Here is a 23,018-nt window from a genome sequence, read left to right as displayed (position 1 = left end):
TCTGAAATATACTTTTCGATAGTGAGTAATTCAACACTACAACCTGAAGCTTTTGCCACAAAATTACCGTGCATCATTAAGGCTAGTAGAAGACTGGGGAAAATGAATCTAAAAGCTGTTTGATGGGAGATTTTGGGAAGACAAATTGGTAACCGAGCAAACTCTGTGGCCAGCAGAAACCAGTGGAGTCATAGAGTTTATAGATTTTTATTTAGAGTTTTTTTAAATGATCTATAATGGTAGCATGGAACAAAGATTGTTGAAGGGAGGAATGCCTTGCTAGACACTTAGTATCACTCCCTGCCAGTCCCTTAACCAAATCCTAAGTAATGATTCTGTAACATAAAGTGAGCCAGGCAACAAACTTTTTTTTAAGAGTATATTATCAAAGACTCACGTCTGAGGATTACTGCTATTTGCTTGACCTGCATTCTCTCTCTAACCCACAGCATCATACAGCAACTCAGCATGAGTCTCTGTGGAAAAAATTTCAAATGGGTAAATACTGAGATCCCAGCAATTAGATAAAAGTCACCTTTCACCACCTCTCCATATGTATCCTGTGCCCATTCAAATCAATAGAAAAACTCCCATCAGTTTTAATAGTACAGTTTAAATGAATGGGGCCAGATCCTGTAAAGCACCCCTGCATGGAACCCCATTAGCTCAGTGAGATTTTCATGCACTTGTGATTCAGGTCCTTTGTGTTTACTGAAATCACAAAAAATGAATAAGACTGTAAATGGCAATGGTATCATAATCAATATTACTTTGATCTCAATTCTTTCCAGAGGATATTAAATGCTTCATAAAGTAGTACATTGTATGTCAAATTGTCCATGTATAATTCAGTAACTGTACAGTTCTTCACAGCAAAAACATTAAAATGATGAATCCCAGAATTGCAAAATCAATACAAAATCTCTTCAAATATTACATGAAGTTGATACATTAAAGGAATTCTGGTTGAATTTAATAATGTATCAGCATTACAGTAAGTGCCTGTAGTGCCAACAGACATATATCTAGATGGCAACTGACAATTACTGTAATATAATGTACTGTTTAAATTAAGAATATATGCATTATGCACATAGACTGAATCACTTTGGTAATAAAAGGAAACATTTATGAACCATTCAAAGAGTGATACACTTAAGCCCAGAAATTTAGTATTTAGTTAATTCCAAAGTGATTTAGTTTCATTATCTATTCCCAATGGACAGAACAAGCTAATCTATCATTCATAAAAAGTATCCAATAGTGAAAGAGACTATAGCCCAGATCATAAACAGTATTTAGGCTACTAAATTCCATTGAAATCAATCAATGAGAGTTATGTGCCTAAATACCTTTCAAGATCTGGACCTATGTACCTGTTTCACAGCCCTGTGTACCTTCACATTTGCTGATGAAGTCAACTGGAGTTGAGGATGATCAGGAACCTACTGGACTGAGGTCAGAGTTGGATTCTGTCAGTGACAGACCGTAGTTTTCCACTTACCTGAAACCATTTCTGTATACAACAGTGGAGGAACACAAAGATCTTAAACTTGATCTTAAACTTTACATTAAATTAATCTCTATTAGACAAAATTTGACAACACATTTCACATACTACCAGACATTTATACTGACTATACACACATGATCCAGCAGACCAGGTCTCTCAAATGAGACACTACAATACCCATTAGAGGAACTGGATGTTTGCCTTGGGGCATCGAAATATAATGAGCTAAAATGTATCCATTCTCCAAACTGTGTTAATCTAATTTCATTTAATAACTGGATTGAAATCCCCTTTTCTCTACAACAGTAGAGTTGACTACCCTTCATGCCATTTTGTAGTAGATATTATTGGTTTGGGTTTGTAGGTGGTTGTTGTTGTTGTTTTTTAAACCAAACAATTAACCATACTGACATTTTTGTGGTTTATGTTTATTCTGCACACATTACAAAATCCTTCTCTATGCTTATGGCAAAGCTGACAAGCTCATCAGAAAGGTACTGCCTTACAGAACAAAAGAAAACTAATAATTAACTATTAAGTGGTATTCCTTTCATTGCTGGATAAATTTAATTGTAAGCTAATTGCTTTAGCATTTGGGTATGGATTAAATGAGTCTCCTTGCGCAATGTTACTACTAAACACTGGGAATTGATACTGCAGTGGCTTTGCATGTTTTGGCAGGGAGATTTCCTTACACATGTGAGGCAGCAGAAAGATGGGAGAAGTCGGTAACTAAGGCCGGTATCTTTGGCAGAACAAAGGCCAATGATGATCTCACAGTCAGCTAAAACAGATAGGTCAAGCAAGGCTTGATTGTGAAAAACTTTGAAGGCAAGCACAAAATGTTTGCATGTGATGTGGTGAAAGAGAGCAAGTGTCCCTAGTGGGACATGAAGCGGCTAGTGAGATGATCAAAGTGACAGCAACATTTTTCAATGTACTTGAGTGGGGAAAAGTGACAATAGTTGAGGTTGGTAAGGAACAGGTTGTAGTAGTTAAACCACAAAATGAGCAGGGCTTGGATGAAAGTTTCTGCAGCTTAATCAGAGAGGAGACGTCAGATCTTGGAAACATGCAAGAAATTTAGCATGATTTGCACATGGCTTGGAGAGGACCATATAAATAGAGGCCAGAAAGGACTATTATGGTAATCTAATCTGATCTCCTGTAGAATGTAGGCCATAGAATTTCCCTAAAATTATTCCTAGAGCACATATTTTTAAAAAATCCAATCTTGATTTAAAAATGGTTAGTGATGGATAATTTGCCATAACCATTAGAAAGTTGTTCCAGTGGGTAATTACCTTCACTGTTAAAAATTTACACCTTATTTCCAGTCTGAGTTTATCTAGCTTCAGCTTCCAGCCATTGGATCATGTTATACCTTTTTCTGCTAGACTGAAGGGTACCTTAAATATTTGTTCCCATGTAGATACTTATAGACTGTAATCAAATCATCCTTTAACCTTCTCTGTTAAGCTAAATAAATAGAGGTTCTTGGCTCTATCACTATAAGGCATATTTTCTAATCCTTCAAATCATTCCTGTGGTTATTCTCTGAATCCTCTACGATGTATCAACATCCTTCTTGAATTGTTGACACCAGAAGTGGACACAGTATTCCAGCAATGGTCACACCAGTACCAAATACAGAAGAAAAAAACCTCTCTATTCATACTGAAATTTCCCTGTTCATGCATTCAAGGATTGCATTAGCCTTTTGAGGGCAGCATCACACTGGGAGCTCATGTGCAGTTGATTATTCACCATGACCCCCAAACTTTTTCAGACTCTTTGCTTCCCAGACAGGGTCCCCCATCCTGTAACTGGTATCCATATTAACTGCAGATAGACTATACTACAGAATTTTTGCAATGACTTCAGGGAAATGACTGATGGCCCCAATCCTACAAAAAGCAGATGTCAATTGAAGTGGAGAGCACTTAGTACCTCACTAAAGGTACTCAGCATGTTACAGGATTAGTACTGGAATCTATTTCACAATTCTCCTTTGTGTTAAACCGCATCATATCAATATTCTGTATTGTCAGCTGATAACATTATGCAGAGTGACATTTTGGGTCAAAAGTGGTAATAATGCCCCTTTTACTAATCTGAATTCATGGGTCACAGGAAGTGATATAGTATTTCATTACTTGCATAGCTTCGATACAGATAAGTGTATAGTGTAGGAAAAGAAGGAATTGTAGCTTGTGTAAAGCCATTAGCAGAACAGTACTTAATTTTAAATTATGGCATCCGTGTCATCTGACTTTCCTTGTTTAATATATTTATACCTGGGAGAACCTCAACTTCAGATATTCATTTTCTAAAGTAAAAACTGTGCCATACACAGTAATATGTCCTTTTTGGGGTGGGGGGTGGGGAGGGTGAGAGAGGAAGACTTCTTGTAGTTTTGTTACCAACATGGAAATTTTAACTGAACAGTGTGACTTCAGTTCTTATTGGTCAACTTGCTAAGCATCACAAAGCTATTTATTTTCTACTTTTTGTAAATTTTAAACACATGAAGTCTCATCTGATATTAGCACAGTATCATCAGGACACCGTTAAATTTAACAGAATACCATGGCAGCATCATATCCAGCAATCTGTTGACTGGATGCATGAACAAATAAATCAGAAATGGAATGGGTGTATGGATTCTCCCCATCAGTTCGTTTTAAACTAAAGCTATTAAATTCTTCAAGCAAGCAAAAAATAACTGAGCAGACACACAAAAATGATAGGAAGATTAATAAGTAACTGCTGACTTAAAAGCTTTTCATCAGCTGTAGGCTGAGGGAAAACAAAGCAGGCAATAACTATCTGAGTATAATGAATTGGGTGCTGAGGGAGTCAAGATGACAAAACAGAGAACGTTCCTTTCATTGAAAAGTCTAAACAAAATCATATACAAATTTAGCAATGGGGGCAGAATCTAAACTGCTGAGATACATGTGGTCATTCTTTGCCAAGAGATACTAGAAGTCAGGGCCTTTCAGGTTGAGCAACACTGGGGCTGGGTATTTTCTTAGTGCAACTTATTTATTTACACTCCATACAGCAGTCCGGGAATAGAGGTAAGTCACAAAAGCATGCAGGCAAATCCTCTCTTCAGTAATTTCAGCCAAAACACCAATGCCTGGCTCTCATGGAGTAATTCTGTCCTCATAATTAACTCTGGGTAGGGAGATTAAGGCAGTGCGTAAACTCCCCTGATTCTTTCAACACCTTCCCCATAAAGAAGCTACATTACAAAACTAACTACAATACAAAGATTTCTTCAGAGACTGAACAGTGCTCACAAAGTAAGAAAAACAACTTGTAAAACTATGTGTAACAACATCATCTAGTGCCTTCTGCCATAATAGCAAACGTGTAGGTTGAAAGTTTTGATTGAAATTGTTTTTCAAGCAATAAGGACAGTGGGCAAAATTTTCAAACCTGGATGCCTAAATTAGGGCATGGCTACACTTGCAGATGTAGAGCGCTGAGAGTTAAACCAGCCCTCGGAGAGAGCAGTAGGGAAAGCGCTGCAGTCTGTCCACACTGTCAGATTCAAGTGCACTGGTGTGGCCACATTAGCAGCTCTTGCAATGGCCACAGAGAGCAGTGCATTGTGGTAGCTATTCCAGCATGCAAGAGGCTGCAATGTGCTTTTCAAATGGTGGGTAGGGTGGAGTATAACAGGTAGTGTATATGTGGGGGGAGAGAGGTTTTTTTGGGGGGGCTGAGAGCATGTCAGCATGCTGTCTTGTAAGTTCACACAGTAACCACAGTAATGGTTTGATAAGCATGCTGGCTTTCAGAAACAGAGCTTTGAAAGGGGATATCCGCATTCCTGCAGCGATTCCAAAACAATTACAAGATTGGCCACTTGATTTAAGGGGATTATGGGACATTTCCAGAGGCCGATCAGAGTGCAGTAATGCAACACCTCGTTCGCACTGACGCCTGGGTGTTTCAGCCGAGGCACACCAAGCGTTATGCTTCTCATGGAGGTGGATTACCAGGAGCACTCCAGCTGCAGAGTCCAGGTGCTCTAAGTGCCTTGCCAGTGTGGACGGGTTGTGAGTTAGGGCACCCAGGGATGCTTTAATGAGCTCTAACTTGCAAGTGTAGCGATGCCCTCAGGTCCTACATCCTGATCAGAAGTGGCCTGGTTTTCTTTTGAAATCAATGGGACTTGCAGGTGGGCTCAGCAATTCTGAAAATCAGACCACTCCTGTTTAGCTTTCTAGATATGGATATTGAAACCTAACTTATGCATGCAGGTTTGAAAATGTTAAGCAGTATCAAAGCATCTCTGGCTGAGATAGCATAAAGACCATAAAATAATGAAAACAGAGATTCAGCCAAGTAGGTGATCCAACCATTTGATCTGGATGCAAAACAAGCGCTCAGCAATAAAATGGGGAGCCAGGCCCATCCTGCACATTACTTTCATGTGAATTCTCATATATGGAGATATACCTATCTCATAGAGCTGGAAGGGACCTTGAAAGGTCATCAAGTCCAGCCCCCCTGCCTTCACTAGCAGGGCCAAGTACTGATTTTGCCCCAGATCTCTAAGTGGCCCTCTCAAGGATTGAACTCACAATCCTGGGTTTAGCAGGCCAATGCTCAAACCACTGAGCTATCCCTCCTCCTAAAGTTCTTAGTTCACTAGTCTTCTATAGACCTTGATATAAATCCTCTGAATGAAAGTGAGCTTGGGCATTTATATGATTCTGTCATTTGTTTCAGATGGGGTAGAGTTCTGCTGAACAAATGGAATGTACTGAAGAGAGACATGGAATTTGAGATTTAAGTTCACTGGCAGAATTCCTTGGGGAAGATCAGACAGCACCTGCTCAAACTACAGCATTATCACCATCAGGTTTCATAAGCAATAAATTCACTTATGAATTTAAGGCAAATTATTATTCCTCTAAACTACAATTTCTATTCTGTCAATCTCATAGTAATGATTTTAAAGCAGACTATATCTTCAGTCATTTACAAAAAAATACCAATGCTATTTTATTCATATAAAATCCTTTTAATAAAAACACAGCAAACAACCTTGTAATTCACTATTCAATGAGTAAAACTGCACTTGTGCACAGACTGTGTTGGTCCTCTGCACAACAAAAGTCCCACTTAAACCCCACTTAAATGCACAGGTCTTGCATTTGTATTGGTCCTCTGCACCAAGGTGATTTTCACTCTAAGCCAGATACACTACAGATACACTACTATAGAAGTGGGGCTATCCTCACTTCTCAGCAAAGATTTAATAGCAGAGTGGTATGGCGAGGTCTCTTGATAATACAGTTTCAGGACTTTTAGAAAATATACTAGAGTATGTTTACTATAAGCGTTATCAAAAGTAATTAAAACTCCATTTGTTAAATGACTAGAGAAAGTACACTTTGAAATGCCTAATCTATGTTTTTTAATTGTATTTGATTACTAATTTGCTAATTTGCAAAATTACATCCTTAGCAATTGGTTTTCGAGTTATTCATCCAATTTAGTGAGGCTCTACTGAATAGTCAGGTTTGATGCAATGCAATCTTAAAAGTCAAAGCTTAATTCTCATCTAGAAAAAAACAATAGCATAAAACACGATACACAAATATAGTTGTACAGTTTAAGATTCTTAGTCAGTAAGAAAACATAAGAGGACTCTGTCCCAGTCATATTTAAATTAGTACGGAGTGATGACAGGCTCTTTAGACTCAGGACTGGCAAGTTGGCTAAAAAGGTGGAAGTGTACTGTTATAAAGAGAGGCATTATTAGGGAAGCAGTAGACCATTTCTTTTCCATGGCTACATTGTTGGGGATGCAAGATAGTCATAACAAATCCAACTGTCATCACTAACACACCAACAGTAAGAATCAGGCCGGATATGAGGTTATCTGAATGGTTCCATCGCTCTTCAGACAGCTTCAGATAACATGCTGTTGGGATGATAAAAACAAGTGGAGTAGCACTGAGAATCCCCTAGTAGGAGGAAACAAAAAAAACCCCATAAGCGCATATATTCACATCTCCAGCACAAACCAAACATTTCTAATTAGTTTATAGTTAAATGGTAATTAGATCTGTGCAAAAAGTTTCCTATGAAAAGAAACTAGAATAGTGGCTTTTCTTCTGGGTGGTTTCAATCACCAAAACCCAAATAGATTGCAAAGGAGTTTGCACTATAATTTGAAATGTCTCAGGATGAAGGAAACAGTTACAACTTATTCATTTTACTGTAACAGGGTGAAATTTTAGCCTGCATGAATTTGCTTTCTATTAAGCCAAAATTGCATGAAAAATGTCAGCTCCAGAAGTACAGTAAATCCCACAGTTTGAATAGCTTTGAAATATTTTGTCATATGAAATATTTAGGAACATTTCCTGATAAGGTTTTAGAAGAAATGTAAAGAGGCAGTATTATTCATTAATCCTTACAGTTCTTTCATGCACTATCACAAAGCACCTACTTGGATTTCCTTCAAGTTTTTACCTTTCAGTAAAACAAGGAAAAGCTTCCAGTGCATGATAAACATCAATGAAGCAGTTTAACTTGCTCCTAGCAGCTGCTCAGAACAATATTGTTGAGCAATGCCTCCAAACATAGACCCTCAGTCAGGAAAGCATCCCTGTTCAGGGCAACACTTACACATGTCATGAACTTTTAAGGGAACTAACTACAAGTCCAGCACATGCTTAAGTGTTGTCCTGGGTAGGGATGGAGTTAAGCATGTGCTGAAGTATTTTCTTAAGTAAGCACCAGTGCAGGCTATAATATTGTTGCAGCCATGCTTCATTTGCCATCAGAGAGCTCTGCATTTCTGTGCCTGATGTTGGAACTTGCCACCCTCTGACACACACTTTATGAGTAGTCTGCATTAATTTCAGTTAAGAGTATCCATAAATTTGTTGATTAGAGAGACTACAGGGGGTGTAGCAATCCATACGTTAATGTGTCTTTGTTTCATTCATCTGTATTTTCTTGTTACTTATATTGTCATGCTGGGAAGTGTTACTGGCAGACATCAGTTACAGACCTGGTAGAAATCAATGGGTGTACTATGCACCCTTCATTCAGGCTACATGATGGAGCAATTAAATGGCCCTTTTGCTTATTTTAAGCTATTTATCATTTGGAAAGGATTAACTGGAAAGAAACTATGCAGGTAACAATGATTTGAGAGGAGTCTACCAGTCAGGTAGTTTATCTGGGTAGCAGGATCAGATCTCCAGTATCAGTGTGAGCACAAGCAGCTAATGTGGCTGTTATAAAGCCTCTTCTCATTGCTCAGGTGGAAATTAAACTGTAATACAGAGAACATGTTCCTCACCAAGGCCCTAATTCTTCAAGCTGTTACTTGTGGGCAGATCCAAGGATATGCCCACAACTCACTTCCTTCTCGTTCACTGATTTCAATAGAGCTTGCAGAATCAGGTCCTAGGATTCTCAACTAAGTGAAATGAACAGAAACATAGACAGCCATTTTTAGGTTCCTTTTATCTATCAGAAGCAGTGGCTCTTATTACAGGGATCTCTCAAACCCCCTGCTATTACACCCTGAAGTGTGACATACCCATACTTGTTATATTATTCATAGTTTCCAAGGCCACAAGGGGCCACTGCGATAATCTAGTCTGACCTCCAGTATAACACATGCCAGAGATCTTCCCTAAAATAATTCCTAATGCGTATCTTTTAGTAAACATCCACTTGATTTTAAAATTGTCAGCGATGTAGATTCCATCACAACCCTTGGCAAATTGTTCCAAAGGTTAGTTACTCTCATTTTAAAAATGTACACCTTATTTCCAGACCGAATTTCCAACTTCCAGCTGTTGGATCATGTTATATCTTTCTCTGCTAAATTTAAGAGCTTGTTATTAAATATTTTTTCCCTTGCAGGTACTTATAGTCACGCCTTAATCTTCTCTTCATTAAGCTAAATAGATAGGCTCAAGGAGCTCAGTTGCTATTAGACATGTTTTATTATAAATATCTGGACTGAAACTGAAGCTAGAGGACTGGTTAAAAACTAGAGTTACCATAAATTTAGACTGGCTAATAACACAGGCATGTTTTGATGAGCTATGTAGTCTGCTTCCTCTATTATTACTACTATTTCAGATTGGCTAACAAACTACATTCACATACAAGACTCCACAAGGTGGAAATGTTTTTACAAGAAAAACCAGTTTTCAGACTGTACCACAGGGATTGGCAACCTTTCAGGAGTGGTGTGCCAAGTCTTCATTTATTCACTCTAATTTAAGGTTTCGTGTGCCACTAATACAGTTTAACATTTTTAGAAGGTCTCTTTCTATAAGTCTATAATATATAACTAAACTATTGTTGTATGTAAAGTAAATAAGGTTTTTAAAAAGTTTAAGAAGTTTCATTTAAAATTAAATTAAAATGCAGAGCCCCCTGGACCAGTGGCCAGGACCCGAGCAGTGTGAGTGCCACTGAAAATCAGCTCATGTGCCGCCTTCGGCACACGTGTCATACGTTGCCTACCCCTGCTGTAACAAGTGGCCAGGGCCAGCTTTAGGCACTGTGGGGCTCGATTTGAAAGAGCTGCTGCCGAAGACAGTGGAGGGACTTCGGTGGCAGCTCATTTGGCTCCAGTGCCTTCGGCAGCATGGCAGCAGAGGGTCCTTCTTCCGCGGCACTGATTGAGCTGCTGCAGAGGACAGTGGCGGCAGCTCTATTGGCTGCCAGTGCCTTTGACGGCATGTCGGCGGAGGGTCCTTAGGGATTTTGTGGGGCGTCTTAGGGGCGTGGGAACCGATTCGGGGGAATCGGGTGAATCGCCCTAAAACCGGCCCTGCAAGTGGCCCCTCCCAGACACTGCCTTGTGGACTCAGCACAGCCCTGCAAGTGGCCCATTTCCTCAGTTTCCCTTTTGAGTCCCCAGTAATTCCATGCAATCTTATCTTCTAGTCCCAAACAATTTATTTACAAACATGTGTAAGTACTCCATAATATATCCCAAAACATAGTCCATATCACCCCAGTGTAAATAATACTCCTCTTCTTTCTGTGTGCAATGCTGTTCCTTCCAGCAGGGACTCTCCTTTTAACATTCCTCTGGTCCAGCTCTCCAGCAAGGAGATGCCAGCGGGTAAGCCCCTCCACTGCTCTCCCTTCTTTCAGCCTTCTCTGGCCCTTGGCTCTGGCATAGGGTCATCAGGCAACTCCCTCTGCTGCTGCTCCTCCTCCTCCTGCTTTCAGCCATCTGGCCCTACCTCTTTGGCTTAGAGACACCAGCCAGCAAATCCCTCTTGCTGCTCTCCTACCTTTAGCCTTCTCCCAGGAAGCACCTTCTTTCTTTGGCAGTTCTCTTCTCCTACCTCACTCAGTCTGCTCTGATTCTCACTAGATCTCACCAGGCCTCTTATTGCTCCCCAAATGCTGCCCTGCCATCTTAATTGGCCCATCTGGGAACACTTGGCCTGGAACAGGAGTGCTGAGGCCAGTTTCACTTAATGGGCCAGCTACTTGGTTACACATTCTTTAATACTTTGTGTTGTGTAAGTATTAAAGACAAGAAAAACCTTAGTATCTGTCTTTAAACTGAATCCCTGGTTTTGGAGCCTCTGCCTTCAATTTGAGACAGTATCAGAGTCCTAGGGATAACACTTTGCAAGAGATGTATTTTCCCTCCTAGGAGGTCATTTTTGGACCCCCCCAACTCTGGCCTTCCCATAGTGAAGACATTGTTGGTGGCTCAAGTGCAAAGGAAAGTCCAATAGCAGTGGAAGAAATTGGTTGCAACCGCCCTTCTGTCATGAGCTTGACAGGAATCCAGGCTCAAAAGTCAGCAGCACTACCTGGGGAAGGGCCATGGCTAGAGGATGTAGTGACTCAACATGAGATACCTCTAATACTGCAGTAACTCTAATTATTTCCTAACAACAAGTGTCAAGATTTTAACAGGTCCCATTATACTCCACTGTCTTATCTAACCTGTACTTAACTACTGCTAGTCATGGTTCATAGCCATCAGCCACATCCTTTGATAAGTCTAGTCCACTGTACATTTACTCTTGAAGGTTATGAAAGTCCTCTGACTATCCAGCCTGAACTTTTCTTCCTTAGCTTCAGGACATTGTTCTTTTATCTTATCTTCTGAGGAGACAAATAATTCCTTTCCTTCTGTGACACTGTTAACACTATACTATGTTGCATTTAAAAGAATATTGTAATTTTTCAGAATTCCATTTATATTAAAGAGTGATTAGTAAATAATGGAGCATTAGGTGCACTTACGTTCAGCTCTAAAACTATTCCAAGGCAATCATACACTAAAGATATGATTGTGGCTAGAGCAACAACAATTACTGTCACAGCAACATGGAGAATGGTGGTAAGGGTCCCACTGAAAAACACATTGGAAATTACCTGAAATGAAAACACAGTTTGTAACTTTACTTTGGCCATTTATTTATTTTAACAAGCAGCATGTTTTAAATTCTATATGCTATGATTTATAATGAAACTGAAAGGAGCGGGTGAGAATGTTATGGCTCTCAACCATCTCAAATTCTTGACTTCAGTGAGAGGTGTCCCTCCTTTTCCAGAAATTACTTCATATTAAAATTATGCAAAACCCCCCAACATTTGACTTTCCTATATTTTCAGGACATAGTGGTGTTATTCTCTTTCACCTGATAAACACAGTGAAACCTTCTTACCATGAAGTCATTTATTAAAAAAAAAGATTTCCTACAAATTTCCCATTAATCGATTACAGTACAGTGAAACATTCCAGGATTTTCCCTCTAATTCACTATAAATCCCCTGCCCCAATCAGTTACAACCACCTCCTGAATACTATACTGGAGTTCACTACGTGCCAGTTCCATTATACCACACTGAGAATTTAAGTAGCAGTATTCAAGAAAACAATATTAAGTTTATGAAATCACAAGAAAAAGCCCACTAAATGCTATAGCTAGCATGCTCCAGGCCATTAGGTATTGATATTTACATAAGATTAGTCAGTAATTGCTATTAGGACAGATCTTACCATATATTTTACAGATTAAGCATATGATTAAAAACATCATGGAAGAAGAGATAAAATGTCTCACTTCTCTAGTCACAAAACATTCAATGGGGAAAGTCAGGATTATAGTGACTCCATAGCAAAACCTCCCAAATGTAGCAAGATCATCATCTCTGCAATAGTTTTCAAATATATCTCCTAAAGAACAGTGAAAAATGAAATTATTTTCAAATTAATGACAACTGTGGCTAATTTTTAGCTGACATTTACACTTGTGCAAATAGAGAGGTAAGTCACCAGAGTAACTGTATACAAAATTTTGAGATTATCTGACCCACTTTTGGACACATAAATCAGAAAACAATGATTAAATAATCACAAATTACATTCAAAATTAACTTTAACCACCCCGATAGTAACAGCATTTTCTATTATTTCTTGTATTCTCAAGATCATTTCCACTTAACTATTTACTTATCTATCTATCTATCTATCATACAAATATTACAGGGTTAAGCCTATTGTCATCCTATTTTTTGCAGCTTTCTTTTTGAGATTACTTTGTAATGGTGCTTCTGGTGTTTGTTTGTTTTTTCCCAGTCGGTATGTGACACAGTTTTAGAAAGAAAAACATTTGGTTAAAAAAAAAACAGATTTCCTTTTTGTTATTCTTAGGACAAGAACAATCATATAAGGAAGACTAGATGGGTACAGCTAGAGACCTGAATTTCCTGTGCATCATATTACAGGATCTAATCAGAGCTGCAACACTATACTGGGGGATTTCAAACCTTCAAAGCCCTATGTAAACATATGGATTATTAACTGGTAATTCCTTTTGCATCAGTTTACTATTTTACTGCTATACAATTCAAGTAAACACCTCACCTAGTGATTATAGCAAAGGACCCCAGGGAAAGGTGACCATAGGATCTAGTTCAGGCTGAATGACTAACTTACCATGAACATGAACAAATCTTAAGACTATACCTAGATGGCCTACCAGGTTGTTTCCACCTGATTCCATTATACTATATATGACTTGCTACTTTTAGGAGTCCAGTAGAGCTCAAGAAACAACCAGATTTGTTCTGGAGAAAGAAGAGATTGAGGGAACTGGTGAAAAAGATGAATGATGAGATGGAATTAGTGTATAATATACTATAGTGTCTAGTATATATATATACACACACACAAAATAGGAAGCTATGATTCTCCCAGTCCCAAAATATATTTTTTAGTCATTCTGTACTCAGCCAGTCCAGCTAGAAAGATGGGTACAAGCAAGCCTAGAGTAGGTTGCTTTCCTGGATAAATAAATGGGGGCAGAAGGAGGAGGGAAGGGAAAATACCCTACTCCAAGCACAGCTAAATGCTGCTGTCTGCCACAAGATGAGGTAATAAACCTTCTCTTACAGCTTTAAACTGGACTGTAAAAGAATTGTGAAACAACTGAAGAAATGTCTCTAAAATTGTTTGGCTGACTTGAGAAACAATGATGCATTTAACAAATTTCTTCCTCCCTTAACGCTTACCTCTCTCTTCCCACTCATTCCCAATGACAGAAAGAGAGCAAAATCTGTTACAAAGACAGAGAGAACCCTATGGTACATTTCTGACATTAATAATCTAGGCTGCAGTTTCAAAGTGCATAACTGAGTTGTGCATATGAAAAATGTAACTCTGTTTAGACAGAGGATCCTCAAGGCAAAAGACTGTATGTTTTTAGGAATACTAGACAGAAAGTTGCTCCCCACACACACCAACCTCACTCTCCCCTCATTGCCAGAAGGGAAGCTGACTCCCCCCCATCCCCTTACACTCTCAGAATGTCTCTTTTCCCTCTCAGCAACAGGGAATGAGTTTTTCCCCATCAGCTGCTCAATTCTTCCACAGAGACTTGTGTGTGTCAGTCATACCAGTCAGTGACAGCCTAGCCACCTGCACTCCAGGACAATTTAATCCTGAAGGAGTGCAGGTGATGGAAGTATCATTGCTCCACTCTGATAAGATTCTGCTGGGCACATGGGAAACAGCTCTAAGTTAGCCACTATAAGAGCACTGCCAGCAAAACGTGTTGAGGGGATGTGTGGAAACTATTTAAGCTTTTATATGTACTCATCATATTTCCCCATCCACTCTGGCCATGCTCTACCCCGAGCAGTGCTGTTTATTTTAGTGCTTTGCTAAACCCATGCAATCCTTCCAACAGAGGGAAGCAGTTTTGTGCTAATGTATCTCCTTGGTGTGGACTTTCCACCAGCAGGGCTCTGCACCATCTTCCGCAGCACAGACCCTGGGCTGGCTTCTCACCCCACTTTTTGACTACTAGGTAAGAAGGGTAAATCCCACACATTCCTTTTCAAAGTATAAATAAAAAGACAATGATCAGCTTGGCATTTCCTCCTCTCTCTACCCTGCAGGGAGTTAACTGAACTCAAACAAAGAGGGTGGAAAGTGTCAGAAGGCCAAGATAAGCCTTAAAATAGACGTGTAGAGTATCTTACCTTCTGTGTAGCCGGTAAATGTCACATATCCACATACAGCAAACACCACACTGATAAACAGAGCCAGTGAGACAGACACATGAGTGATGCGAGACCAGTTACTCAGATTGGGTTCTTCCAAAGAGCCATAGATTAAAAAGCTGTTATGATGGCAAATGAATGCTGAAACACACATGGCAATTTAAAAAAACCAGACATTTCATTAAAAATATAAATTTTGTACCAAGGTAAGCTAGTGTATTCCAGGGCAGTGGAAATATAGCACAGTTTAAATCAATTCATTATCACAAATACAAATGAAGGGTGCAGTACATCGCAAGCATCAAACAGCATCACATTTTGGATATTTATCTCATTCTACGTGGGTCTCCACCTTCCACTCAGCCCATATGATTCTGATTTCTCATTCCCAACAATGCCACCTGGTTCTCCCCTACCAACCCCAGACACAGCTTCCTGCTCACAATTCCACTTCAATCTCCAGTGCCTCCTTCTGGTGCGCCCCTCAGGTTTTACATCAATCTGGGGCTTCTCTGTTAACTATGCCCCAGAATGTACAGATGAAAAACTCCAGAGGATGTGACATTTCCCACTCTGGGACAACAGGCATTTTGTGCAGTAACAAGCAATCGGAAGACCTCAGAGTACCAGCACACTAGAGCCTACAGAAGACTATCAGAACAGTGGGAGTAGAAGTTAGAATGGGGACTATGCATATGAGAGGAGATTTATCCAAACCTGAATAAAGGTTTAATTCTGGCTAATGGGAAAAAATTAGGGCTAGCTCTAATTTTGCCTAAACCATCTTAACACTAAGGTAAAAACTTAAAAGGAAAATGCATATGCCATGAAGGTCCAGACGTAAAGTAAAATTCTTTCAACCATTAGGGCTGACTTCAGATTGAGAAGAGATGTTCAGACACACACACACTTACCAAATGACATCACCCCAATGGCTTGTATTGCATTAGACTTTGCAAATATCCAGGCATTCTCTGTTTTGGGTCTAAAACAGAAATTTGTTTTAATCGAATGTCCTCTATAGGTGATCAATGATTAGAATTATTTTAAAATACTATATATAACATGGTAAGTCTAGGCAGACCCTTCTGAAAAGAACTCCTCTGCACATGCTTTGGTAATAAAATGCTTGTCATTCAGAGATATCCTTTTTTTCCGCCTTGTATTTATAAAACTATCATTTCTAGGAGTGCTTCTTATGGCAATGTGTCAGCACTTTTAATGAATAGTTCTGGTATTGCAACTTAAAAAAAAAAAAAAAAGATTACCACATCCAAAGAAGCAGCACATCTGGAAATGGCAATCAGGACAGTGAAGGCCATGGTGCTGACCCCATGTGCGGTCAGGTTAGCCAAATAACACTGTAGATCTCTACTCTGAATATTATGGGACAGATTTTTCCTCTGGATCTGCACATGTAGATCCTGAGGATTTCAATGGGCGCTCCACATTTGTTCCTAGGGCTTTAGTCCAAGTGTGACAAATTCTGCCCTCATTCACATTTGTGCAACCTCACAGTCTCAAATAAGTCTGTTCTTCAGGGAATGATATTCCCTCTGATAGGGAGGGTCTTGCACATCCCCGGAGCCCTGTGGTAAGAAATAAATGTAAAGAAGTACAACTAGAACAGTCCTGCATATGGAGGAGTTTAGGACAGGATAAGGAAGGAGCCAAGGGATTCTGCATTATGTGGCTCCAATGACTCTATCAACCCCCCACAAGTTGTGTGGAAGAACTCCAGTGACTGTATGCCAAAGTAGCAGCGAGCTGGGACAAAGGAGAACTGCTGTAGCCCTGAGCCCTGGTCATAGGTTGGTAGATTTTGGTGGATTTAGCCGCCCCCGCCCCTTATACACCACCCCTTCTCCCATGAATTTACTCAGGTTTTATACAGAGGAAATCAATTTCATTCTAGGGGCTTGTCAATACATGAGATTTTTCCAGATATACTTACACAGTTAAACGGCAATAGCTAGATTGATATAACTTCCCATGTGGACACTCTTATTCAGGAATAAGAGTACCTTTTTTCAGTTTAGCTTGAACTGCTTCCAAAGCAGCATAAGCTAAACAACAACAAAAAAACACCCTCTTATTCTGGAAGAAGGGTCTGCACAGGGAGTTACACCAACAGAACTATAGCAGCTTAAATTCACCTTACGAATAAGTCCCTGTGGAGGCAAGCCCAAAGTGTATACTGAAATAATCAACAGTCAAACAGAACAGTTTCCACTACACGAATTCATGTCTTACCTGTTGCTGGGCTGCAGTTACCACTTTGATTTATGTATTTTTCAAATTGTGCATAATTTTATCATCTTATTATATAGAGAGTCTTGAAAGTCTAAACTGCTGTCAATCTCCATTTTAAAATATACTCAGGGAATGACAGCAGAATGCAATTTAGATTAAGGCCCAGAAACGACAGTTTGCAACAATCTTTGTTAAATCAGATCCAGAGTTTAATACATGAAATTCCATCCTGTAAAACGATTTAGAAGCTCCATATATGTTGATGCACACTCTGGGGAAACGGAGAAGCAAGAACACCCTTTTTCTAAGCTGCAATCTGTTCACGTACCAGATGGAAGCTGTATACCAACTGAGCAGTGTTACAGAAGTTCTACGGAACAGACAAAATGGCATTACAGTGGAGAATGCTGCCATACAGCTAGCTGCTGCTAATTTTGCTTGCTTCAATTTCCACTTTGTTTTGAGGGGAAGCTGCTGCCACCTGCTGCCTCAGCTGCTGTACTCTTCCTTCACTGCAAAACAGCATGTCACAACTATCACACCACCTCTGTCTCTCTCTCCCCCTCTTTGTTACCAAGTCAGCTCTTTCAAGCAGCAATTTCCTTAGCAGGTGTTACTTTAGATGTTATTGCTGCCAAACTTTTAAACCCTTTCAAAACAGATTTTTTTTTGTTCATTCTCTCCCCCCATTCATTATCTTCCCATTTCTTGAGAGGTGTCAGGCTTTCCCTAAGAACAGATTTTAATAACAGCAATGACCTGATTATTCCAGCCTCCATATATAAAAATGTTGGGGTTATTTTATAAATTATGTTTCTTTACTATTAAATTCATATCAACCAAATAGTAAAATCTTCATTTTCCATTTTAGAAATATGGCTTCTTAGATCCAGATGCATATTTGGCCCTGATTCAAAAAATATCACTATTCATGACAGCACTTAAACTTCAAGTGAAAGGGTTTTAAGTATGTGCTTAACCCAGCTTTTATATGCAGAAAATCACTTACTGTGGCACAGGTGGGCCGGGGGGAGGGGAGGGAGGCATGTCTCATAAAGAAGCAAGATTATGAGTGTCTCATAAAAAAAAAGGTTGAGAATCTCTGTACTAGAGCAAGCTTCATCATCATGGCTGCCAGACCCTCCATCTCCTGGGACCCCAGGCCTTTTTCATCCTGATCCTGAGAGATGCCCTGACCAGACCAGGTGACATCACCACCTCTACTGGCTTCATCAGAATCCCACACACCACCTGGGATTCTCTCTCTTCCCTCCCCCCCCACCTGCCCACTTCCTTTTCTTTCCCCATCTTATTTTTTTTTCTTTCCAATCTCTCTCCTTTTGCCTTCTGTTTAATAAAAGTCTGCCTGAGGTGGCCAAGACTGCATATTCTGCAATACTGCTGTAAGCCTGTGACTAGAAATGCAGCTGAAAGAAATGGTCTGTAACAGCCCGATGCTGGTATAAATTTGCCAGGTTTCACAGTAGCTGATAAGATTGTGTGTTGTGCCTGTGTTTTTTCTAGCAGTCATATTGCAAGTGAAAGTGAGTATCAGAGACAGAAGCTGTATTTTCTATCTTTGCTGTTCTGTTCTCTCCCCTCTTGCATGTGTTCATCTTGTTTGGTCTTTTAGGAAATGGAATCAGACTTTAGCAGCAGCAACTCCAGCCTATCTCAACAAACTTACTTCCCGCCCCCAAAAAAGGACACATATTACCATCTTTAATACCATCTAAGACATTGTCAATTGAGGGTTTTTTTCCTTTTAAAAACTCTTTCCAGCTAAAAGTTAAAGGGCTGTTATTAAAATGAAAGTCTTATTTAATACTTTACATTTCAAATGCTCTGTTTTTCCTTCTTTTCTATATCTCCAATGAAGGATTAAAAGGATTTTTAATGGTGTGTTTGGTCTCTGTATACAAACCCCAAATCTTGTTAAAAATTGTTTAATGTTGGACAGAGACAGTGTCTTGTTAATACCTTTGGCTCTTTGGGTCCCTTTATTCCATCTAAATTAATACAGCACCACATCACAAAACTACTATACCATTTAGTCTTATTGGGTCTCTCTGAACAGGAGAAAAACTCAGGACCTTATCTGCATTTCAGGTCAGGATGAGATATACTGGAGATAAGGTAGGAGCAAGATTACTTGGAACATGGTTGCTCTGTTCCTTGCCATCAGATACACATTCATGAAACAAATAAAAATAATCACAAAATGTATCAACTATTTAAAAACAGTCACCATAACTAAAGCTAAGATATACCAACTAAAGCCAACCCATTGAAAAATTAATGCCTACATTCTGTTTAAATGCATGCCTTAGTGGTGGGGAGAAAAGCAAATGAGGCTTTAGTTGGGCTTTAATTTCTTTATTGATATATGTATATATGTTAATCTAAGAGAGTTTTGATTTGTACAAATATAAAAAATAATAATTCTTTTTAAAAAACATTGAATCAGTTTCATCCTTGGTTTAACACTGACAATTTCAAATCAGGGAGATCAGTGATTAAATTAGACATAGCTATTTATTGCTGGCCAGTTTACTAAATATGGTACATTTATTAAAGCACTCTAACATACTAAAATGTATGAAATAGAAATGGATTAACAATATTTAAACTAAACCATGATAGAATCATAGCAATTTAGTTCTATTGCCAGTGGAAGTCAGATTTTTTTCAATACATAGACATGGCGAAAACTAATTTATATTATCCTTTGATATAATTGAGTATTCAAAAAGAATTTGTGAAATCTTTCTAACCAAGAATTATGATCCTAAAACCCTTTCCATTATAATATTAAGTGCAGGTTGTGAAAGACTGACAGTTTCCTGCAATGTCCTGAATGGACTTTATTGACATAAATTAAACGTTTTTTAATTAGATTAATACCTATGGGGTCAAGTGTATTAAAAATAAAATTGCATATGTGTTGTTGTGAAATGGTATGTATTTCCATGGGAATGCTAAATAGGAGAACTGCAGTGAGCGAGTAGGCAAATTCACTCAAATTGTAATATCTCCAGAGAGACCCCTCCCCTGGAAAAGTCCAAACATACTAGCTCAAACTAGATTCTCCATGGACCAGCAGACAAAGGAAGGGGTTTTGTATAAATAACTTGGATTTAAACTGGGTCAGGGCCTTCTTCCTGATTCAGCAAAATGGACAGGATCCCTGGTCCAGGGGGGGCCCCAATCCTTAGGGTAGGATTGGAGGGTCTGTGTTCTGAGTTAAAGCTATGATAAACTGGTAATCACGAGGAATAAGCCTTGGGTGAGGGTTTGAAGAACTGTTCCTGCCAGAATCCATGTTAGGGTTAGGGTTAACTCTGGTAAGCTTATTAGCATGTGTGTAGGTTCATTTATTGTTTTTAATACATTTTCTCTGTAATACTTTTTACCTTAAGAATAAAGTTGGCTTGCATGGGAAGTGCTGTGTTGTATCTCTGTAGCAATTCACCTCTTAACTGAAGAGAAAGCAAGAAGGTGTCCTTGGGCAACCTCTCTGTGCTGGGAATAACACAGTTAAGGTGGGGAACTGTGCAGACTGGAAATACCCCAGACAGAAGGGAGAGTGGCGTGGGCCCTCACCCAAGAGAGACAACAGCAAGGGAGCTGGAAGCCTGAGGGAGATGCTTTGTTGGAAATAAGCCTGAGGGGAATACAGGGGCAGTAGCCTGGAATTGTGAGACAGGTTATATTTATATAATATCTTATGAATTAACTGACCATTTAAAATGCAACCAGAAAAAGAAAATAATGGTTTTAATACCACTGACATTTAAAAATTATTGTAAAGCTCAAGCTGATTTGAAAATGGCTGTAAAATGCCTCCATCACCACATGCATTTCTTTGCATGAACATTTTTAAATAAAATGGAGTTTTTACAGCTATGTTATATGTAATAAGAGTTTAAAAATGAAATGATGGTAGGATTCTGAACTTCAGTTACGGGGTTGTGAATAGAGATGTCTAAAGAGTCAATCTTTAGAAAGTAAGAATATTCAAGAGCCTGCAGGAGTGCTGGAACAATTTGTATAGTAGGGGTGCTGAGAGCCACTGAACCAAACTGTAAGCTGTGTACATGATGGAAATTACTTCAAACCAGGGGTTGCTGCTGCACCCCCAGCACTCCTAGTTCCAGAACCTATGAGAGCCTGAGTACCTGCTGTTAATAAATGGACTGTGCATTAATGACATGAAACACTAACTGCTCTGACTGAAACACAACCATCTTGTGTGGATATGTGACACCAAACTGAGATTGTGCTATTTGGGAATAACTCCAGAAAAGTAAAATCCTTAAACCTAACCATACTCAGGAAGTGCATCCTAGCCTTTATTCTTAGAGTAAATAACCAAACCTCTCAGTACTGGAACAGAACTTAATAACCACAGTTTGCACTACCTAATTTCCACATAGTATCCATACAGTGCAATACCACATACACAAAATTATATATAGGTATATAGATATATAGATATAAAATATCCCTTAACATTTTTATTAACATGTAAAATAGGAATGGAAAGAACGTATCACTCAATTAAGTTGATTTTTCTGTTTTCATAGGAAGCATTATGACGTCTGTCCATTATGGGACACATTCTTCAATTTATTCCTGAACTGGAGTTTAAAAAGCAGAAACTCAGCAGCAGTACAAAAACACAGTGAGCTGTATAAACAAACACTAACTGTGATGTCTAGTTCATTGTTAGATTGAAAGCCAGGAGCTCTGGAATTGTAATTTGACCTCTTACATTTATTCCCTCTATCTCAGTGGGGGATGAAGATCACAAAGGCTTTAGCAACCTTCATGGAACTTAAAGGGAGGACAAGTTGCAAGAGGGAAGAGTTTTGAAGAACACCAAGAAGTCAGTCTGTGTGCATAAGGATAGCTGCAGTTACAGTGCCTTGTTAAATAGTTTTCTTAGTAAAAAGCTAGTTTAGTTTTAGAAACATGGAGTCCAGCATCCAATACGTTAAATAGTTTCTTCTCTGAAAGAAAGAGTGGAGGAGCTTAAGTGGAAATTGACATGGAATGGAAGCTAGCATAGAGAAACACTAAAAGTAACAACAATCACAAGGAGAAAACGCTGGCTGACATCCAGGACAGGAGGGAGGTGGAACATGAAGAACAATGGATGCATCAAGGAAGAGTATAAGTTGTAAGAAGAGCAGAAAGGACAAAGGTATGGGGCCATTTAGCCCTGATACCTGCAGCAAAAATAGGAGAATATTAAACTGAAAGAGATCCTAAGGGAGGTTACTAGCCCAACCAACAATGAAGAGGCCACAAATTAAATGAAGCCAACAGCAAGACAGAATTGGCAAGTAATTCTAATCGCTTACTGTACTGAGGTGTGTGGCCTGAGACATGTGTTTCCCAGATAAAGTAAGACCGTATTCAGTCTTCAGGATACCATTAGAATGTATATCACAATAAAGGTGCTGGCTAATGTAAAGAATGCTGGGGAAGTCTGAGAACAGAAAGGCTACAAATGCTGTTGTGGTGGAAGGTACATCACATAAAGCTCTAGAGTCAGACCCAGACAAAATTGTTTGGTCACAATATGATCTGGGTCTTTTTTGTTATTAAAATGTTAAAGTCTCCATCACAAAATCCATTGTGAGGGGAAATCATTCTGTCTTTAGTGTTGTACACTGTCAAATAAGAGACAGCGAGCCTG

The 23,018-nt window shown here is 39.1% G+C and overlaps 1 protein-coding gene across 7 annotated transcripts in view; it reads right to left on the bottom strand.

The window, feature by feature from the left end:
* Window positions 1-6,272: 6,272 nt before the first annotated feature.
* SLC38A11 (solute carrier family 38 member 11) overlaps window positions 6,273-23,018 on the bottom strand; it is a 39,281-nt gene continuing 22,535 nt past the window's right edge. For 6 of the 7 annotated variants that reach the window (XM_039495805.1, XM_039495807.1, XM_039495806.1 and 3 more), the window contains 5 exons: window positions 15,976-16,046; window positions 15,041-15,202; window positions 12,619-12,731; window positions 11,795-11,926; window positions 6,273-7,506 (listed from right to left, as the gene is read on the bottom strand). In XM_039495805.1, the coding sequence (XP_039351739.1) occupies window positions 7,258-7,506; window positions 11,795-11,926; window positions 12,619-12,731; window positions 15,041-15,202; window positions 15,976-16,046 (727 nt within the window). In that variant the 3' untranslated portion in view covers window positions 6,273-7,257. Of the gene's footprint in view, window positions 7,507-11,794; window positions 11,927-12,554; window positions 12,732-15,040; window positions 15,203-15,975; window positions 16,047-23,018 lie in introns of all 7 variants that reach the window. The other variant, XM_039495810.1, reaches the window with a different exon arrangement.

This window comes from Mauremys reevesii, linkage group 11 (assembly GCF_016161935.1).
Source record: "Mauremys reevesii isolate NIE-2019 linkage group 11, ASM1616193v1, whole genome shotgun sequence".
Taxonomy (NCBI): Eukaryota; Metazoa; Chordata; order Testudines; family Geoemydidae; genus Mauremys; species Mauremys reevesii.
The sequence above is the reverse complement of the archived record's forward strand: the minus strand, read 5'-3'. Positions and strand labels throughout refer to the sequence as shown.